The sequence below is a fragment of the Choloepus didactylus genome, chromosome 4, assembly GCF_015220235.1.
Source record: "Choloepus didactylus isolate mChoDid1 chromosome 4, mChoDid1.pri, whole genome shotgun sequence".
Lineage (NCBI taxonomy): Eukaryota > Metazoa > Chordata > Mammalia > Pilosa > Megalonychidae > Choloepus > Choloepus didactylus.
Window position 1 is genome coordinate 37897940 of NC_051310.1, and position 17580 is coordinate 37915519.

Here is a 17580-nt window from a genome sequence, read left to right on the forward strand (position 1 = left end):
GCAATTATGTATTTTAAATGTCACTTAAACCATCTGGCTTTCTAAAGCAGAGTAATGGCCCTCCTGTGTGACAAGATCCAGAAGGCAACTATTACCTGCCTCAGCTAGGGGAGGCACAAATTGCAAGGGGGAAATTACAGGTGACAAAGACAGATTCTTTATGTTTCCATCGGCAGCATAGATAAGAGGCTTTTTTAAAAAGCATGTATGACTTTGTATTATTTAAGTAAAAAGTAACTAAGATTAATTGCCATGTAACTTCTGGTTCTCTGCTCTCTTGGGAACACTTTAGTTTACTGGACTGAAATAAACCCATAATCACCCTGTGATTTTTGTGATAATTACCGTGTACTTAAATGGTCCGCAATTATAATGTAATCACAGAGTTAATCAAAAAAGTTAATCGAGAAATACCATATACGTTCAAAGTGAGGATTTCCCTTCCTTTTATAATACACGATGCTGTTTGATTCTGAAAGTACAAATTGCACTCTTCTTGGCTTCCTGTGGCTTCTGGGAACCCCGGCACTATTCGGTCTCAGTTAAATCCTAGCCTCTTCTGCATCCATTCACCGACCCTCCCACCTTCAGCTTCCTCAGGTGCCACAGGGCTCTTCCTTCCGCGGCTCAGCACCCAGAACCTGTGCCCACCTCCCTCAGAGGCTGCTGGGAGCACACGGATGGTCAGGGGACGGCTGGCATCCCCGGCAAGGCAAGGGCAGAGGCTGGAGCACCGAGGAGGCCACTGGGCCAGATGACCTCTCAGGTCATTTCTGAGTCAGACACACCTGTGAGCCATCCTCACCCAGGCAGCAGGAGACCTGACTCCAGGCCCACAGAGAGAGAAACGGGTCTGCTGGGGACCCACAGGAGCTCTGCTCAAATGCACTGGTGTCCCAGGGAAAAGGTCCTTGCATCCCCCCAGCTCAGCACACCTTTCCCAGCCCCTCCTCCATCCCAGTTCTCCTGTCAGCACTCTTGGTTGAACCAGAGACCATCACTGGAGAGGACAAAGGAGAACCTGACTCGAGAGTTCCGATTCTCAGAATTGAAAGGACCTTTGTGGGGTAGTGGACATTTATTCCCCACTCCTCATGTTTCCCTAGAGAGGAAGGACTTTCCACTACACTCCCAGGAAGAGAGAAACAAGGAAAGAACACTTTGAATTTTCTTCCCCTTTCACCTCTTCCCCTCTAGGGGAGTTAGAGTGACAACTTATTATTTTAGTACATTTGAAAGAAGGAATTGATAAAGCTCAGGTTGGTCCTTTCTGGAATGTCCTCTCAGGACATCTGTTATCTGCATGCAGTAAACTTACAGGGTTTGGCTCTTTCCTGGTTGGGGAGGCCTGCGGATACCCAGCTTTGGCCAGGATGGACAAGTTTAATTCTAGGGTGAAGATCTATGGCCACAGTTCCAAAGTTGAACTTTATAATCTAGCTAGATTATAATCTGACATTTTATACTAGCTCTGTACCCTATTTTTCTTTTGGTTCTAAACCCCTTCCCTGGGTGAAGAAAACGGGGGTGGGAGGGTGGGGGGTGGTATTTGTTGGTCTCCTTAAAATTGCAACACATTTTCCTATGACAGAAATCTGTAGACCTAAGGGTAAATAAGTGGGTCTGATGGTTGTCAGCCTCTGAACACAGAAGACTCAATGGAAATCTCTTTGGGAAATAGGTACACCTTCTTAGTCAGAGCTCTACATTTGGGAGGATCCTCATTGCCTGCTGAAGCTCTCACTTTTGAAATTGTTTCAGAGTGGCATTAGTTATAAAGACGGAATTTATCCATCCTGATCTTAATTTCTACTCAGTTGCCCTCATGAGAGATTAAAATGACCAATCACGGCTGACCGACTGTGGAAGGAAACTTCACTTGGGCAATCCCATTGTGCACACCCCCTGCAAATTCCAGAGCCTTTTTCTCTCTACGAAGGTCTCTGTGAAGTTTACATACTTTACTTGTGCTTCTGCTTGCATAAAGATGAATTCCCACTTTCTTGCAAAGGCCCTCTGGAGTCTTGCTAAGTTTTCCTAATGAGAAATGAAAATCAACAAGAAGGCATTAATCATTATAAGAGAGAACATCGATGCTATGCTTATTACATGGCAACCATCTATTTTGGTTACTCTCAACAAAATAGCAGTGCCCACTTTACATTCACTGGACATGAACCCAATTTTACTTTGCACCATACCCTGCTACATAGAGTTGATTAATATTCATTTACACACCTATTAAATCTGAAGTCTCTATGGTTCACCTGACCCCCTTCTTCTTTAGTGTTTTACAAGAATAAACTCATACAGCATTTTGTATAAAGGCCACTGGAAATAGGGAGAATGGATTGTTGACTATTTTGTGCAGGATTTGGGGGAGGGACAAGGAAGTCCTTGCACCTGTTGGGCATCTCTGAGAGCAAAACCAAGGATGGATTTCTCAAGACTCATCTTCCAGCTGGAAGCTGGGAAGCTCTCAAGATAGGCGAACTAAGAGGACCTGGCTTTAGCGCCTTCTGAAAGTCAGGATTCAGAAGGAGACAAAGGGGAGTGTCTACACTGGTGATGCCCATGAAAGGAAAACCCAAAACAGATAGAAAGAAAAAGTGCCCCAGGTTAACTTTAGAGGAAAAGGGGGGAGTGTCTTCTCTAAGTCTGTAGACTTCCCTGGTGAAAAATTGGCTGGTGAGGAGGGGAGTTTGACAGGCCCTCTAATGGGCCGCCTAATTCTGATGGAATACAAGGCCAGAATATACATTATGTTATGTATTTTCATGGAGCTCATGCCAACACCTAACTGATTACTCTCATTAGCGGATTATTAATATAAAGGAGCTTGAATTGAAGAGTACCACACATGAACTCACAGTTATTACCAAGGCCTGGTGTTTGAGTACCTCTAAAAAACAGTCCCACTGATTCTTCCATAGTTCACAGGAAGTAAAACCGGCAATTTCTAAATGTCAATCAATTGGGAAGTAGTTACATACATTATGATACAGTCATACCAAGGAATACTGGGCAGCCCATAAAAATGACAACGTAGATTATTGTAGTGACATAGAAAGACTCCCCAGATACTTACAGTACATGACTGGGGAAAGATGCAGCTTAGATGATAATGCTTACAGCATGGTTTCATCTTTTTTTTTTTTGTAAGGAAAAAAATGTATGCACAGAGAAAAGCTTAGTGATTACCTCTAAGGATGGAAGGATTGCAGGTTATGTTCTTTTCTTTGCTGTTTGACATTTTGATTTTACAAAGAGAATGTTACTTTTGCAATTAGAAAAAAATAGTGAAATGACTGCATTTTGAAAACAAAATACTTTTTAGTTTCTAACCATTTTTATGCAGAATTTCAACCTGAAAGAATATTTTAATGCCACCTTCTTTACAAATACCAGAGCAGAATATTATGTTCCAAGAGAAGAGAAAACTGAATAAAATACATATGGGGTGGATGCAGTTTTTTTTTTTTTTTTTTTTTTTTTTCCCCAGGTGTAGGACCTTCTCTAAACCATGGAAAATATGGGGAAGAGAAATAGGATGGAGGAGCCACAGGTTTCGGCTGTCTGGGCCTTTCCTATAGGTGATGTTACGGAAATGACGTGGTCATATTGAAGCTAAACGTCTTTGCACTGGTCATACAAAGAGTAAAATTGCAGTCTTCTGAAAGAGGGGTAGGGCATGAGGGCAGATGGGGGCAGGGACTGGGCACCCAGGCTGCTCAGAGCCACAGAGCAACCATCCCAGGATTTGTTTGGAAGGATTGTAATGTTCCAACATATTTATGTTTGATGACTCCCACTGATAAGCAAGCCATGGCAGGGCCCAGGGCTCTGGGCTAACTCTTGCATTGAGTCCCCCTCAAGTATTTTCCCCAATTTACTGGTCGTCCGTGAAAGGAGGCGGAGGGCCATGCACATACCTGCTCTCAGGTGGCATGCACATCCTCCCTTGTGCTGTGGAAAGGGCAGAGATGGCCTAGTTGGGTAGGAAGGCTTGGGCACAGGTACCTAAGAGCAGACCTAAGAGCAGGACCACACCAAGCGTTCTGGAAGGAGGAGGAAGCTAAAGTGGGCGGGGCATTTGGAAGGTGGGTAGATCAAGGTTCTGTTAAAGCTGGATGATCCAAGAAGGGATTTTCTTCACTGCCCTCACTGTCCCCTCTCCTCCCATAGCTGCCAGTCCTTCAGTCATTTCACGGCTCAGCAGCACCTCCACTGAAGGGTGTGCGGGGAGAGGGAAGAGGAAGGCACATGTACCTTTAGCCAGTTTCCATGATTCTCTGTGACCCATATGAAGTTTGGTTGGGGAAAAAGATTCTGCAGTTAAAAATTAAAAATATTGTTAAGATCATCTGTGAGTCTTAAGTTCTCTGTGCCTTGATTTCTGGCTCTGATACATGGGGATGGATACAAGTGCGGTTGTGGGGGTCTTTAAGATTTTCAAGGAATCATATCTTGTGAAGGAAGGAGGAGGGTAAGAAAGCTGAGAAAGTATATACCTCATCTGACACATATCGTATGCTATCTCCTGGATTGAATCCCGTCCTTAGATTCTGCCTCTGCTGCCAAGGAGAGGTGAGTGGGTATAAAGATATAATTTAAAATTATTACTTAATTATTACTTATTACCATATTTGACTTTTTATTTTTGGTGTTTGGTTCTACGAATTTTAACACATGTACAGATTCATGTATTCATCACCACAGTCAGAATACACAACAGTTCTATCACCCCAAAGAACTTCTTTGAGCTATCCCTTTGTAATCATAACTTCCCCCCATCCATATCCCCTGGCAAAACCTGATCTGTGTTCTTTCATGATAGCTTTGTTTTTTTGTCTTTCCAAGAATGTTGTATAAAGGGAATCATATAGGTTACAACTTTTTGAGGTTGACTTCTTTCACCCAGCATAGTGTCTTTGAGATTCAGCCAAGTTGTGGCATGTGTCAATAGCATAATCCTTTTTCAATGCAGAGTTGTATTCCATCATATGGATGTACCAGTGTTTGTTTAACCATTCACTTGTTGAAGGGCATTTGGGTTATTTCCAGCTTTTAGCTATCAGAAATAAAGTTGCTATGGTTGTTATATGTACAAGCTCTTGTGTAAACCTAAGTTCTAATTTATCTAGGATATGGATCCAGGAGTGGAATTACTTGGTTATATGATAGGTATATATTTAACTATGAAACCACCAAACCATTTTCCAGAGTGGCTGTACCATTTTGCTTTATCACCAGTAATATATGAGAGTTCTAGTTGTTCCATGTTGTTCCTAGCACTTGGTATTATTAGCAGTTTTTATTTTAGCCATTCTAATAGGTGTGTTGCAGTATCTCTTCATGGATTTAATCTGCATTTCCTTATGGCTGATGATGTTGAACATTGTTTCATATGATTATGTGACATCCTTATGTCCTGTTTCATGAAGTGTCCAAGTCCTTTGCCCATTTCTAAATTGAGTTGTTTCTTTTCTAACTGTTGAGTTTGAGAGGTCTTTATAAAAAGGTGCAATTTCACTGTGATGGTAAGAGAGGCCAGGTCTAGCACGTAAAGTAATCATACTTACTGCTTCGTAATCTGCCAATTCCAGTCTCGCCTTGTTTTGCATCGTCCGCTTACAGAGATAGATGGCTGAGGGAAGAAGAGAAATTACAACGTGCACAAAACCAGCAATGTAGTGGAATCACAAATCCATCCATCCACCCAGCCAGAACCTACCATGTGCCCATCAATGTAGTATAGAAAATGTATTTTCCATGTGGGGGCTGGGAATCCTTTTGCCGGTCAGGATCAGATGAGGACCCCATCTTCTAATCCTGACAACTCCTCTTTTTCACCCCAAGTGTCCTCCACTCAGAGTGACCTTCCACAAATCTGACCCCAATACTCCCCCGCCTTGAACCCTGAGTGACCACAGAAGCAACGCTGGGCTCCTTAGCATGGTGAATATTGTTTTTATGATCCTCACTCTGCTTAGCTCATTGGCCTCACCTCCTCCCTCACTTCAGGCATTGCAACAATACCACAACCCCTTCCTGTGTCCTCTGCATGCAGTGATTCTCCTTCCTTTCTCTTCTTGCCCTCTAACTGGCCACCTGCTCCTAAGCTTGCAAGACCCAGCTCAGAGCTCCAGAGAGCACCTAAACCCACGGCAACCAGGGAACCTAACTAACCACATTGCATTGTCATCGTTTAGAGGCTGTGTCCTCCTCAGCTTTGAATCCCTGCACCCAGCATCAGGGCCTAGCCCACCACAGGTGCAGTGAATGACTAGTGAAAATGGAGGACATGTGATGTCTCTCAGCTCAGGCTAAAGAAGGGCTCTTGGCTCTCAGTTGTCAAGACATTCTTCTGTTTGAATGTTTGGCCTTCATCTCCCTACCTCTGCTTCCTCAGCATCTCCCTCCTTCTCCAGTACCAGGTAGAATGATCCAGGGAGAATGGATGAATGGTATGAAAGAGAAATAGAATGACTGAGAGGGAAGATCAATGAGGACCTGTGACTGTCCTGTTGTTTGACAACTTAACAGCTCTAGGAGAGCTCTAGCCAACTTCGTGTTGGATTAACAAATCTCCATTTGTTCTGAAAAATTGACTGATGGATGCCCAGGACAGAGAAGCCTTGCAGCTAGTGGCCCACTGTCTGGTGCATGCACACTTCTGCTCAAATCAATGGAATTGTATGCTGACAAGAGTTAGTTATGTTTGTCCCCAAATCTGATTATATCAGACATACTTAGTATTTTAACAATATAAGTTTATTAAGTGGTACACAAACCAATGAAATTAATGCAAAAAAGGAGGGGGTTATTTTTACTATGGAGACCTAGTTGAATGTTTTGGAACAACTTGATAAAGATGAGTCTACTAAAACAATTGCTGATGAATTTGGCCTAAGTGAGACAACTGAAAATTTGGGGAAAAAATAATAAAAATCTAGAAGGGGTCTATATAATGATTGCTTCAAAAATGTCTTTAAATTCTTGATGCACTTTAAAGACACCAAAACTCAATGGTTTATTTAGAGTGTGGTTTATTTAAGAAACAAATTTAAATCATTGGGGTCCATAACAAAAGTGAAGTCTTTCGTCCTACCTTAGAAGTCTGTCAAATGAATGCTTCATGTGTCTTACATTAGAATAAAGTACTTAAGGTATTAAGTATTTTTATGATCCTCTACTTACCATCTTTGTCAATGAGCCAAGCAACTACAGATCTCCACTATGTCTGATAAAGGGGACTTCTGCTCTATTACAAAGTACCTCCTTCAGTCCCTAAGACCTCCAGTTAGATAGCCTGCGGAACCGGGGCAACCTGAAGCAGGAAGCCTGGCATGCCACCAGGCCCACCAGGAGCAGTGCAGGTCAGTGGAGGTGACAGCTGCTTTGACAGCGCTGCCCTGGAAATATTCTGTATTGGCCAAATGCAAAAAAGGTGAACACAGACTTGGGCTACAAGCTTTATTCAGACAGAATCATCCTGAGAAATTTCCAACCCATCAAAATGGGCAAGCTGGGTTGTGGAGTACAGAATCATGCATGGTATGCAAAGCTGACACAACTCCTGACAACCATGTGCTAGTGACACACTTTCAGCCACTTCCCTGAGACGTCACAATCTGAGTGAGTTCACCACAATTTGGGAGGCAGGACATAGTTGTTGCGTGAGCATCATCTTAGCGCAGACCTTCCCTGGGGCTTGTCTGCACCACCGCTGTGCCCTCACAGAGCTCGAGCCAACTGAAATGACCACCAGTCATACAAGAGGGCAGCTAGGGGCTGGCTTTAAGCTCAGATGCTGATTTTTCTTGGCTGTTTAATTTCTCACTGAAAAATATCTCACCATATTAATTATGAATTGAATTAAACTTTACGTTGAAATAAAGTTTTTGATTTTGTAAGGTTTCAGGAATACCCGTTTCCTTCCAGAGCCTCGGGCTGTGTGCTGATCACTACTACATCAGCTGAAGAGGACCACTGCTTAGCCCCGCCCCCGGCCCCTTCCTCTACCTACCGGTAGGTCTGGTGGCCCTGGACCTGCGGACCTCTTCCTGCTTCTGGAAACTCATCCCTTTCCTGGTGTCCTTGACAGTGCACTTTCCTGGGTCCCTGCTGTGTTCATAAGCATCTTCTTCGTTTCTTCACTTTTTCCCTTGGTCCCTTCAGGCCTCCTGGAAGTATTCCCTGAGGCTCTTTCCTGGGTTCTAGGTCTTTCCCTGTGTACACCCTCACTTGGATGACTCCCAAGCCTTCATCTCCTTGTCCTCACGAGGGCTGGCATTCCAAACTCACTGGCATCTCATTTGGATGACCCACTGCCATCTCACGCTCACCATATCTCACCATAATAAAAACAGAACTCATTTAAAAAGCTTATAAAGTGAATGGATTCATGTATTATATGTGCAATTAAAAATTTAAAAATATATTGACATTGGCTTTACCATCCTATTCCAGTGTACTTAAAAAACTGACTCCCTTCCCAAACTTTCTGTCTTTGTTAGTGACATCATGATTTATCTCAGTCTCCTAATCTAGGGGATATATAATCACTTATTTTCCTATCTCTAATATCCCATGATTACTTTTCAGAACAACAGGATATTAGCACAGGATATAACCTTGGTAACCATCAAGTTGACCCTTCATTTCAGATGAGAAATTTAAAGGAGCAGAGAAATGAAGCAGCCAGTTAGTGGCAGAGCTGGAATTAGAATTGAGGTCTAGTTCAGAGCTCTTTCCACCATGACATTTATTGATTTACCCATTTTCTCATTCATTTACTCATTCATTTCACTCATTTATAAATTTACTGAGTGCCTCCTATGTGCCAAGACTATTTTAGGCACTAGGAAAATCACCAAAATAGTTGCTATCACTTAGATAGAGCTCTTTATTTATCAGGCACCATTCTAAGGACTTTCCATATGTTCAGTTGCTCAATATTCATAATAGCCCTATGAGTGGGTTCTGTTACTATCCCCATTTTACAGATGAGGATACTTTTTCATTCACTCCCTAGGTTGGGGACCACAGTGGCTCCCCAAAATTGCTAAATCCTTTCTAAATTTCTCTCCTTGATTACCAAAGCCTTTTCATAAACCTACCCCTCCAGACCCATTCAACCTCTCATTCTTTGCAACACAAAACCTCTGGATGCTCAGATCAGACCCCTTGCTGTGGCCTCTTCCCCCATCATGTCACCTCCCCAGCCTGGAATGGTTGGGGGCAAGACCACAACTTATTCACATCTGTGACATAGCCACTGGCCCAGAGTAGGTGATCAGTAAATGTTTTTCATATGAATGAAATGTTCCAGTTCTTCATCAGTTCAAATCACAGCTAATCTGAATTCTTAGCTTCAGTTTCACATCCCTCCCTCCCTGACAGTGCCTGTACTGAATCAGTTAGCAGGTGCTCATCTTCCACTAGATTAAGTTGTCCTACAGTTGTCTGTTGTGTGATAATCTTGGTTCCCTGGTACCCTGGGCTGCTTGCTGGAAGGAGAGGCCACATATTAAACTTCTCAGACTAGGTAATGAGAAAGGACATCACAACCACCACCTCAGTAGCAATAACACAATAGCAACATTTACTAATCAGCAACCATGACAGTTTTTGACTCCTTACTATCTGCCACCCACTAAACTTTACATGCATGATTTCATTTAATCCTCACACAACAACACTAGGACATGAGTACTATTATTATTCTGATTTTAACACGAAACTTCTGAGGCACAGAAAGTTTAGTAACTTGCCAAGATTGCACAGCCATTGGAGCGTCTGATCCTGGAACCCACTGGGCTGAATCCTCCTTGGTAAAAACTTACCGATTCTCTGACTAAACTGCTTGGGAAATGCCAGTGAGTACTGTTGCATCCTGCACCTTGACTTCTGCCTCTGATTTGCTGCAAACTGAGGCACAGGAATTCAAAATGATAATTCTGCTTCAATGGCAGATTAAAATAAACTTATTTCTATCTCTGTTCATGCTGCACAACCAAATGATGAAATGAAGACAACTTGCAGATAAAGGGAAATAACCCTCTTTTGGACTCAGTGTAGGAAGGCCTGATGTTATGCATTTATATTCAAATAAATATTTCAATCTGACTTCGGTCCAGTTATCCGGTCCCACTATCCTCTCTCCCTCTCAGTTGCCTGGAAAAATATTGGTTTGCACATGATGGGCCACAGGGCTGCTGCAAGGAATGGAGGAGCTATAATTATCTGAATTCCAAGTTGGGCTTTCATGAGTCATATTTCAGCCCCAGAAACACTTGTTTTATGGGCAGTTGAATGCAGCTCCCTTTCTGAGCTGGAAGCTTTGCTGGATCTACTTATCACATCATTTAGGGTACAGCACAGAATCATGTTGATGCCTGCTGACAGCTGAGCAGGCAATCCGAGTGCTGTGCCCTTCTCACAAGTGCCGTCCTCCACACTTGGAATGGAGCAAGCGCAGTAGTCTTACTAGGCAATCGCATGCGCACAATCCGTCTCCGGGATGGCGCCCCCCGATTTCCCCTCCCTCAAGTGTGTGATCCAGAGGCTATAGTTTCTTGCAGTTGGGCTCCCCTGAGCACCACCTGTTGCACACCATCCCCTGACTCTTTACAGTTGCATCTGCCCTCTGCTCCCAGACAATCTGGCAAAGAATCAAGGGAGAAAATGCAGATCTCACTGAGCACCCTGGTCCCAGGAGAAAAGTGGACTGGACTGCTGCAGAGCTAAGACAGTGGCAAGGACACAGAGCCAAGGGGCAGGCGCTGCTGCTGCAGCCTTCAGGTACGTCACTCATGGGGCAGCAAAAGGAGTTTGGGCTTTGGAGCCACCCAGATCCGAGTTCGAATTCTGCCACCTCTAGTGAGCATCTGTTGATCATCTTCAATAATGAACCTGAACTGTCAGCAAATATTTCCTGAGTGCCAACTATGCCGTGGGCATGTGCTATGCACTAGGGATATGAGAATGAACAAGGTGGACTAGTCTTACCTTCGTGGGGTTTACAGTGGACTGGGCATTCAGACAATTAGAATATATAGTGAGATAAGTGTGAGGATGTGCCTCTCTGGCCCTCAGGTTATTCATCAGAATATAAGGATAATATCACTTTTTCAGAGACCTGGTACATAGGAAATATTAAATAGTCTCCACTAAGAATATGTGGCAAGAGTCTAACAGATCCCACCCTGGATAGAAGTGACTCCTTGCTTAAACAGTTCCCAACTTCATCTACTCTAACAGCTGATTTTCCTAGTCCATAGTGACTTCTGTACACCCCACCTTGTCTGTCTTCTCTTTCCCCCAACTTCCCAATATCAAGACCACAAATGAGTTCCTAATAAGTCTTAACAGGTCTGTGAGAACAAAAAGGATCAAAGGAGGTGACCCCTTGAACCAACCCTTCCTGAAACCCTGCTCCAGAAAGGAGCAACCAATAGTTGCTGTCCCATAGTGTGTTGACCAGGAAATCCTACTTTTCCATGTTCCAGAATGAACATATTAGCCACACTTCATGAAACTTCCCTTCCCTTCCCCCATTCCCTTCAAAGGTGGCATCTTTCAAAGTGCTCTGCCTTCCTTCATTATATGAAACAGGGAGTTTATTACATGTCAACAAGATGAGAAAGGACTAAGCAAGGGAAAGCTCCCATCTCTCCCTCATGTATCACAGTTGCCCAGACACCAAAGCATTTGTCTTCTGTGCTCCCAGGCTTAACTCTAAGTGGGGGAGGTAGCTTCAGTTCTCACCATAGTCGGTGTTTTCAGGTTCCCAGCAGTTTGAAGGCCAGAAGTATGGAGCCTGCAAAAGAGTACAAAATCAGGACCCAGAGGCACCCACAGGACTGCCCTCGCCTGCCCTGTGACCAGTGTCAGCCTTCCCTGCACTCTCCCTCATGACAGGCCCTGTCCCCACCTTCTCTTGCTGACTGCACACCCCGACTCGCCATGTTCTTAAATGCAGCTGAGACCAGTTAACAATTTTCTCTAGGAAATTTGCTGGGAAATGAAATCCAAGATAAAAAATAAATGCAAAAATGAGAAACTTAGATTACAGGGCAAAGATTTCTTATCCTGAGATAATAAAAGTCTACGGAAGGCAGGCTGGCCCAATTTACTGGGTACACAGGCCCTGGATTTCTTTTCTCTTTCAACCATATCTGAAGAACTCCGCTCCCAACCCCTTTGGTTTAGACTTTGACACAACCTCTCATCTTTCCCCCAATTCCTTCTAGGATAGGATCTGGGAAAAGGAGTAGAAAATGGATGGGAACGGTTATTAGGTATCAAATTGAAATTTCCCACCAGGAAGGCAGCATCATTTTGTAGAAAGATCAATGACTTTCCCCTCAGGTGGGCCTGGGTTCAAATCAAGACTGCTCCCTCAATTTACTAAGTACCTCATTAATTCTCTGAGCACCTCAGTTTTCTCATCTGTAAAATGGGTGATATTTACCCCCCAGAGGGTTATTCTTCAGAATAAGTGAGGGAATATGTGTAAAGTGCCAATGAATAGCAGGTTCTCAATGAGGGCATTTTTTTTTTTAATGGTTGCCCCTCACACCCCACTCCCCAGCAGGGCCCCGGCCTCTAGCATCTTCAAAAAAAAAAACTCCTTACCCCGGTGACGTGGGAACCCAGGTAGCATGACAGCTGGGTGGGTGGGTTGGTGGGAGTGACCAATGGAGTCCGTGGCCCGGACAGAAGGGCTTTGGCATGCAGGGTAAGCCAGGGTGGGGGCCCACCTCAGCTCCCCTAATCTGGGCACAGAGTGGCCCGGCAGAGGCCGGGGAACCCCCAAGTCCCTCCTCCCACACATGCAGAGCGCCTGAGATGACTGCGCACGAGTCTCTGGACCCCTACTATTATTTGGATGGGGCAACAAATGATACAGGGGAATGTTTTCTTGGCTTTCCCAATGCTGGAGAGGGGCAGGGGTTGTTCACTTACATACCCTCAGTTTTTCTAGGTAGTTCTAATCTGAGATCAGATGACGGTGAGAAGAAAAAGGTTCTGCAGGAGGAGGAGCTGGGCAGGCCTACCTGGAAACGATAAAATGTGCCGTCATCCTTCATGGTGAGAACGTGGTCTGAGATTGGAAAGATGTAGCCCTGGGCAGCTATCAGACTTCCCAAGTGTATTGCTTCAACTGCAGGGAGAGGGCATAGGAGAGAGAAAGTTAGGGAGTTGTCAGAATCAGGGGCTACTCAGTTGAAATGGAAGGTGGGAGGACAGAAGGGCAACCAGAAGTCAGGTGTCACCCCCCAGGTAACTGTGTTGATGATTGCACTCGGGCTGGGGGGTGGGGGCGCTGAGGGAGGGGCACGTCAGTGGTGGGGGATGGCTGCCTCATGTGGGGGCCTCCTCTGAATCCCAGTTTCTGAGAGCCTGACATTGCTCAAAGCCCCCCAAGACTTCCCAGAAGAGAGTCTAGCTTCATGGCTAAGAGTGTGAGCTTTGGCATAGATAAAACTGTATTTAATTGAGATATTTCATGTAAAGTGCTTAACAGTTTGGGTGCATTTTAAATGCTCAAAATTGCTGGCAGCCCTGATTCATATTTTAGTTCCATCATTAAAAAAAAAAATCATTTCCCAGCCTTGAAAAAGCAGCCTCATCGCCTAGTGAGACTTTGGATTCACATTGCACCCCCCCCCATATGGCCCTCCCACCAGGGAAGGGAGGGCTTTACCCTGCTCTTATGAACACAGGATAAAACTTCACTTTCTCAGAAATTGGGGAGGGCAATGGAGTGGGCAGAGGCATTAAGAAGCCAATCTGATACAAATAGTCTGTAGTTTTGTCACTATCAACCTATTGTTGTGTTATATTAGCACCAGCCATAAATAGGTTCATGTAGATAGCTAAGGATTTATATTTATTCTGAGCAGAGTTAAGAAAACAATAGCAAATCTGTGTGGTTCTACCACACATCATGATTGTTCACAAAAATAAAAGTGCCTTTACTCACAGAAACTAATTTTTGGATGTGGGAATTATTGACATGCTCAAGGAGTTTCTAGGGATTATTACTCTTGTAAGGTCTGAATTTTTTAAGTGACTTATTTGGGCTTTATTTGCAAACTTTTCAAGAGGTTTCTATTCTCTTTCAGAAGAAACATGCACTTGTAACTGGTAGAATCAGAATGAACGGAGTTTTGTTTTACTTGGTTAGTGATAGCCAATTTCCTTTTCAAAGTTTAAATGCTCCAAGAACCAACAGTGCCAGCAAAAAAAGAGAAGTTTCATCACTCATGGCTGCTCTATTCCCCAGTAAGAAGAAAGAGCTAAATATAGTAAGATTACAAGTGGCTCTCATGTTGCCAACCTGGGAGCTAAAGCTCTCACCTCATTCTGTGAGCAAAAAAACGTTTTTGCTTAGAAATTTGGCTGATATGAAGAAAGAAAGAAGAGTGGACACGGCACCTGCCTAGCTTCCCAGGGGTTTGGTTTGTCCCATTTCCATCCTCCTATTTCCAGCTGGGGAACTGTTGTCACCTCCTGCTACACAACCACTTCTCAGAAGCCCAACACCTGATTGTCCTCCCAAGGGCATCAGAGTACAACAGACCTTCTTAGATAAGATCCTCAACATTTGGGATTTTTACAAAATCTTCTCAGGTCAGGGCCAGAGGATCCCTGAAGCCTGTTCTCACATAAGGTTCTCACATAATAATAATAATAATAATAATAATAATAATAATAATAATAATAATAATGATAATAATAGTACTATGTCAGTAACACAGTGGTTATTTTACAACGACAAACCGGTGCTCTTGGAAGAGAAGGCACCACAACGAGCTAAAGCATTCCTTGATTTAGCAGCATAAACAAAGGACACCGTGACCTTAAACAAACATAATTAGTCTGGTAGAAGTCCAGCTGCGTAAAGGAAACATGTTGGGTTCTATCTCTTAAAAAGGTTAACATTTATAGATTTTTCCCTTGAGAATTAAGAACTTGGCTAGAATTAAGGGTTTTCCCTGGCTGTGAGAGTGGCCACTAATGAAGGTGGTGAAGGAAGGAATTTCCATTAACGACTCAGGTTTCTGGCAACTATGCTTAATTTAACCATATGTAAATTATATTTTTTCATAGTCAACAGTAGATTAGGAACCTAAAGTTAAAACCAGCAAGAAATGCCCAAGGCTTACACACTGAAAATGCATGGAATCATAGCTGAAGTTCAGACACCTCGAGTGGGCACTTGAAAAAAAATCTTTTAAAAAGCATAGCATTGGGGACAATTTAATTTGGGGCAAACAGGTCTAATACAGTCTCTCAAGAGCATCAGAGTACATTAGTGGATCTTCATAAATATGACCTTTGGGCATCAAGAATACTCATTAAATCGGACAATGGTGTGTATAATAAATTCAGAAAAATATTAACTAATATATGGATAATAAGCTTTAGGGATCTGGAATTTGCATTTTTCTGGAACTCCTGATTTCCTAATTATGCTGTGAAAATAAATTTCACTTATTTTCTGGTGGGAGGACAGATTTGGAAAATGATTTATTGACCAGGGTTTTGTTGTTGTTGTTTTTCTGGTAAAGTTTTCCTTATTGAAATGCACCATCGAAGTTGAAAAAAATCATTCCTTCACTTCTTGCAAAGCAGAAAACCGTAGGAGTCTTAGCAAATAATTAAACATCTTAATTGTGGATAGGCAATCTAATTTTAAGAGTTGGCCCTAGAAGGCTGTTCAGTGACAGTGCTACAACTTATCTTTGCTGTGGCTAACGAGAATTCATCTCATTTCACGTTATTGTATTGGGCTCTTTGGCATTCTAAATGGTTGCTCATTTCCTCAAAGAGTGATTTAAATTTAAAGATAGATATTCAGTGGAGAAAATAAATTAATCTTATTCACAAATAGAGTGAGTCCACATCTTGCAATTCACATTTTAAGCCCAGTTCTCAGGAGGGCCCTGTTTGGAGCTTGGTTATGGGGTTTTAGCAATACCATGGGTGAAAAATACAGGGTCAAGGGCCAAGTACCTGGGTCTTCAATGGAAAGGTTCTTCATAAGCCACTGCACAATGTCGGTACCTACAACGACAAAGCAATTTCAACTGAAGACCCTGTGGCTGTGTAACCCTGCGGCAGAAGAAACGTGTTTACCGAAGAGACCCCTGATTCCAATCAGCAAACACCTGGGGAGTGGATAATGTTGACGCTTTTCAGTCCTAACCAACCCTTTCCATCCACTGGTACACTTGCATGGGCACAATCCCATTCTTTTCCCAAAAGCATCCACTTCTGAAGGCTCAGATGGATCTTGTATCCACATTTCTAGGGAACACCTATCTGGGGCTTCCTGAGAACACCAGGTTTCAATGGCCATTTCCTGAGGAAGGAGGCCTCTCCAGTTCCCTGCTCTGAGTGAAAATCTCCCATTTCCCCCTGGCATGGCCCCATCTGAATGAAAAAGCATCTGCATCTGTGGCAGAAACATCAATGTGGTCACTTAAACCTCTTTCCCCTGCCCCGTGGGCCATAGCTAGCTTACATTTCCAGACTCCACTGTGGCCTGAGTTCTGCCAATGGAATGTGGGAGGGAGTGACATATGTCCCTTCCGAGCCTGGACCATAAAACCCCCCATGTCACCTCCCACACCACACCCCTTCATTCCCCTCTGCTGGCTGCATAGAGAGGACTCCAAGGGCATCGAGACAGGCAGAGCCTGGGTTCCTAAACAACCATGAAAAATAATGACCATTTTGGGGTCTGACTTGATTGAGAAGTAAACCTTTTGTTAGGTTAAGTCCCTGAAATTTGGGGTATTATCCATTGTGGCACCTGTTATGAACTAATATAAATCTTGAGTCAGAAGGAACTTTTAAAGCTTATCTACTCCAACTCTAGCCAACACAGGAATCCCATCTACCACACCCTGGAGAAAAGATGCTGTAAGCCCCTCTGTTTAGAAAAACCCTAGTACTTGGGAACGTACCCCACCCCCCCACGCCTGCCCCGAGCCAGCCTGGTCCACTTCAATCGTCGTTGATTTCTCTTAACAGACATTTGCCCCTCTCTGACTTTCCCCCCTGTGGCCCTAGTTTTGCCCTCTAATGATATAAAAACAAACCCAGTCCTCTTCTGTGAGGCAGTCCTTCAAATATTTGGAGAGTCATTCCAAAATACTATCAGGTCTTCTCTGACCCTTCTCCACTCCAGGCCAAAGGTACCTGGATCCCTCAGCTGTTTCCTCTAATGACCTGGCTTGGAGTTCCTTGCCATTTTGATCACAATCCTCTGCATATATTCCCTTTTGTTTGCCTCTCTTTGAAAATGTGGTGCCAAGAACTAAGCCCAAAGTTCTAAGGGCAGCACAGTCTATGTGGGAGTCGAGTAGTACAATTTTATGGAATGTTCTGAACTTCTGGTCAATCCACATTTGCATCCCAAAGATCTCACTTTAAACCAGTGCAGATCTTTGGAGGCAGCTTTGTCACCTCAGGATGGAAAGGACGTTTCTAGATATCCCAGCCCTGTCGTGGGTCTGGGGCCTTGGTGTGAGGGAGAGCCTGCCAATAGCTCTTCTGGGC

General features: G+C 43.7%; 1 protein-coding gene across 3 annotated transcripts in view; it reads right to left on the reverse strand.

The window, feature by feature from the left end:
• The window catches only part of RGS6 (regulator of G protein signaling 6), a 629792-nt gene that overhangs the window by 81980 nt on the left and 530232 nt on the right, over positions 1 to 17580 (reverse strand). For all 3 annotated transcript variants that reach the window (XM_037832376.1, XM_037832375.1, XM_037832377.1), the window contains exons 4-8: positions 16030 to 16080; positions 13065 to 13171; positions 11773 to 11824; positions 5583 to 5647; positions 1961 to 2037 (exon numbers count right to left, since the gene is read on the reverse strand). In XM_037832376.1, coding sequence (XP_037688304.1) covers positions 1961 to 2037; positions 5583 to 5647; positions 11773 to 11824; positions 13065 to 13171; positions 16030 to 16080 — 352 coding nt within the window. The remainder of the gene's footprint in view (positions 1 to 1960; positions 2038 to 5582; positions 5648 to 11772; positions 11825 to 13064; positions 13172 to 16029; positions 16081 to 17580) is intronic.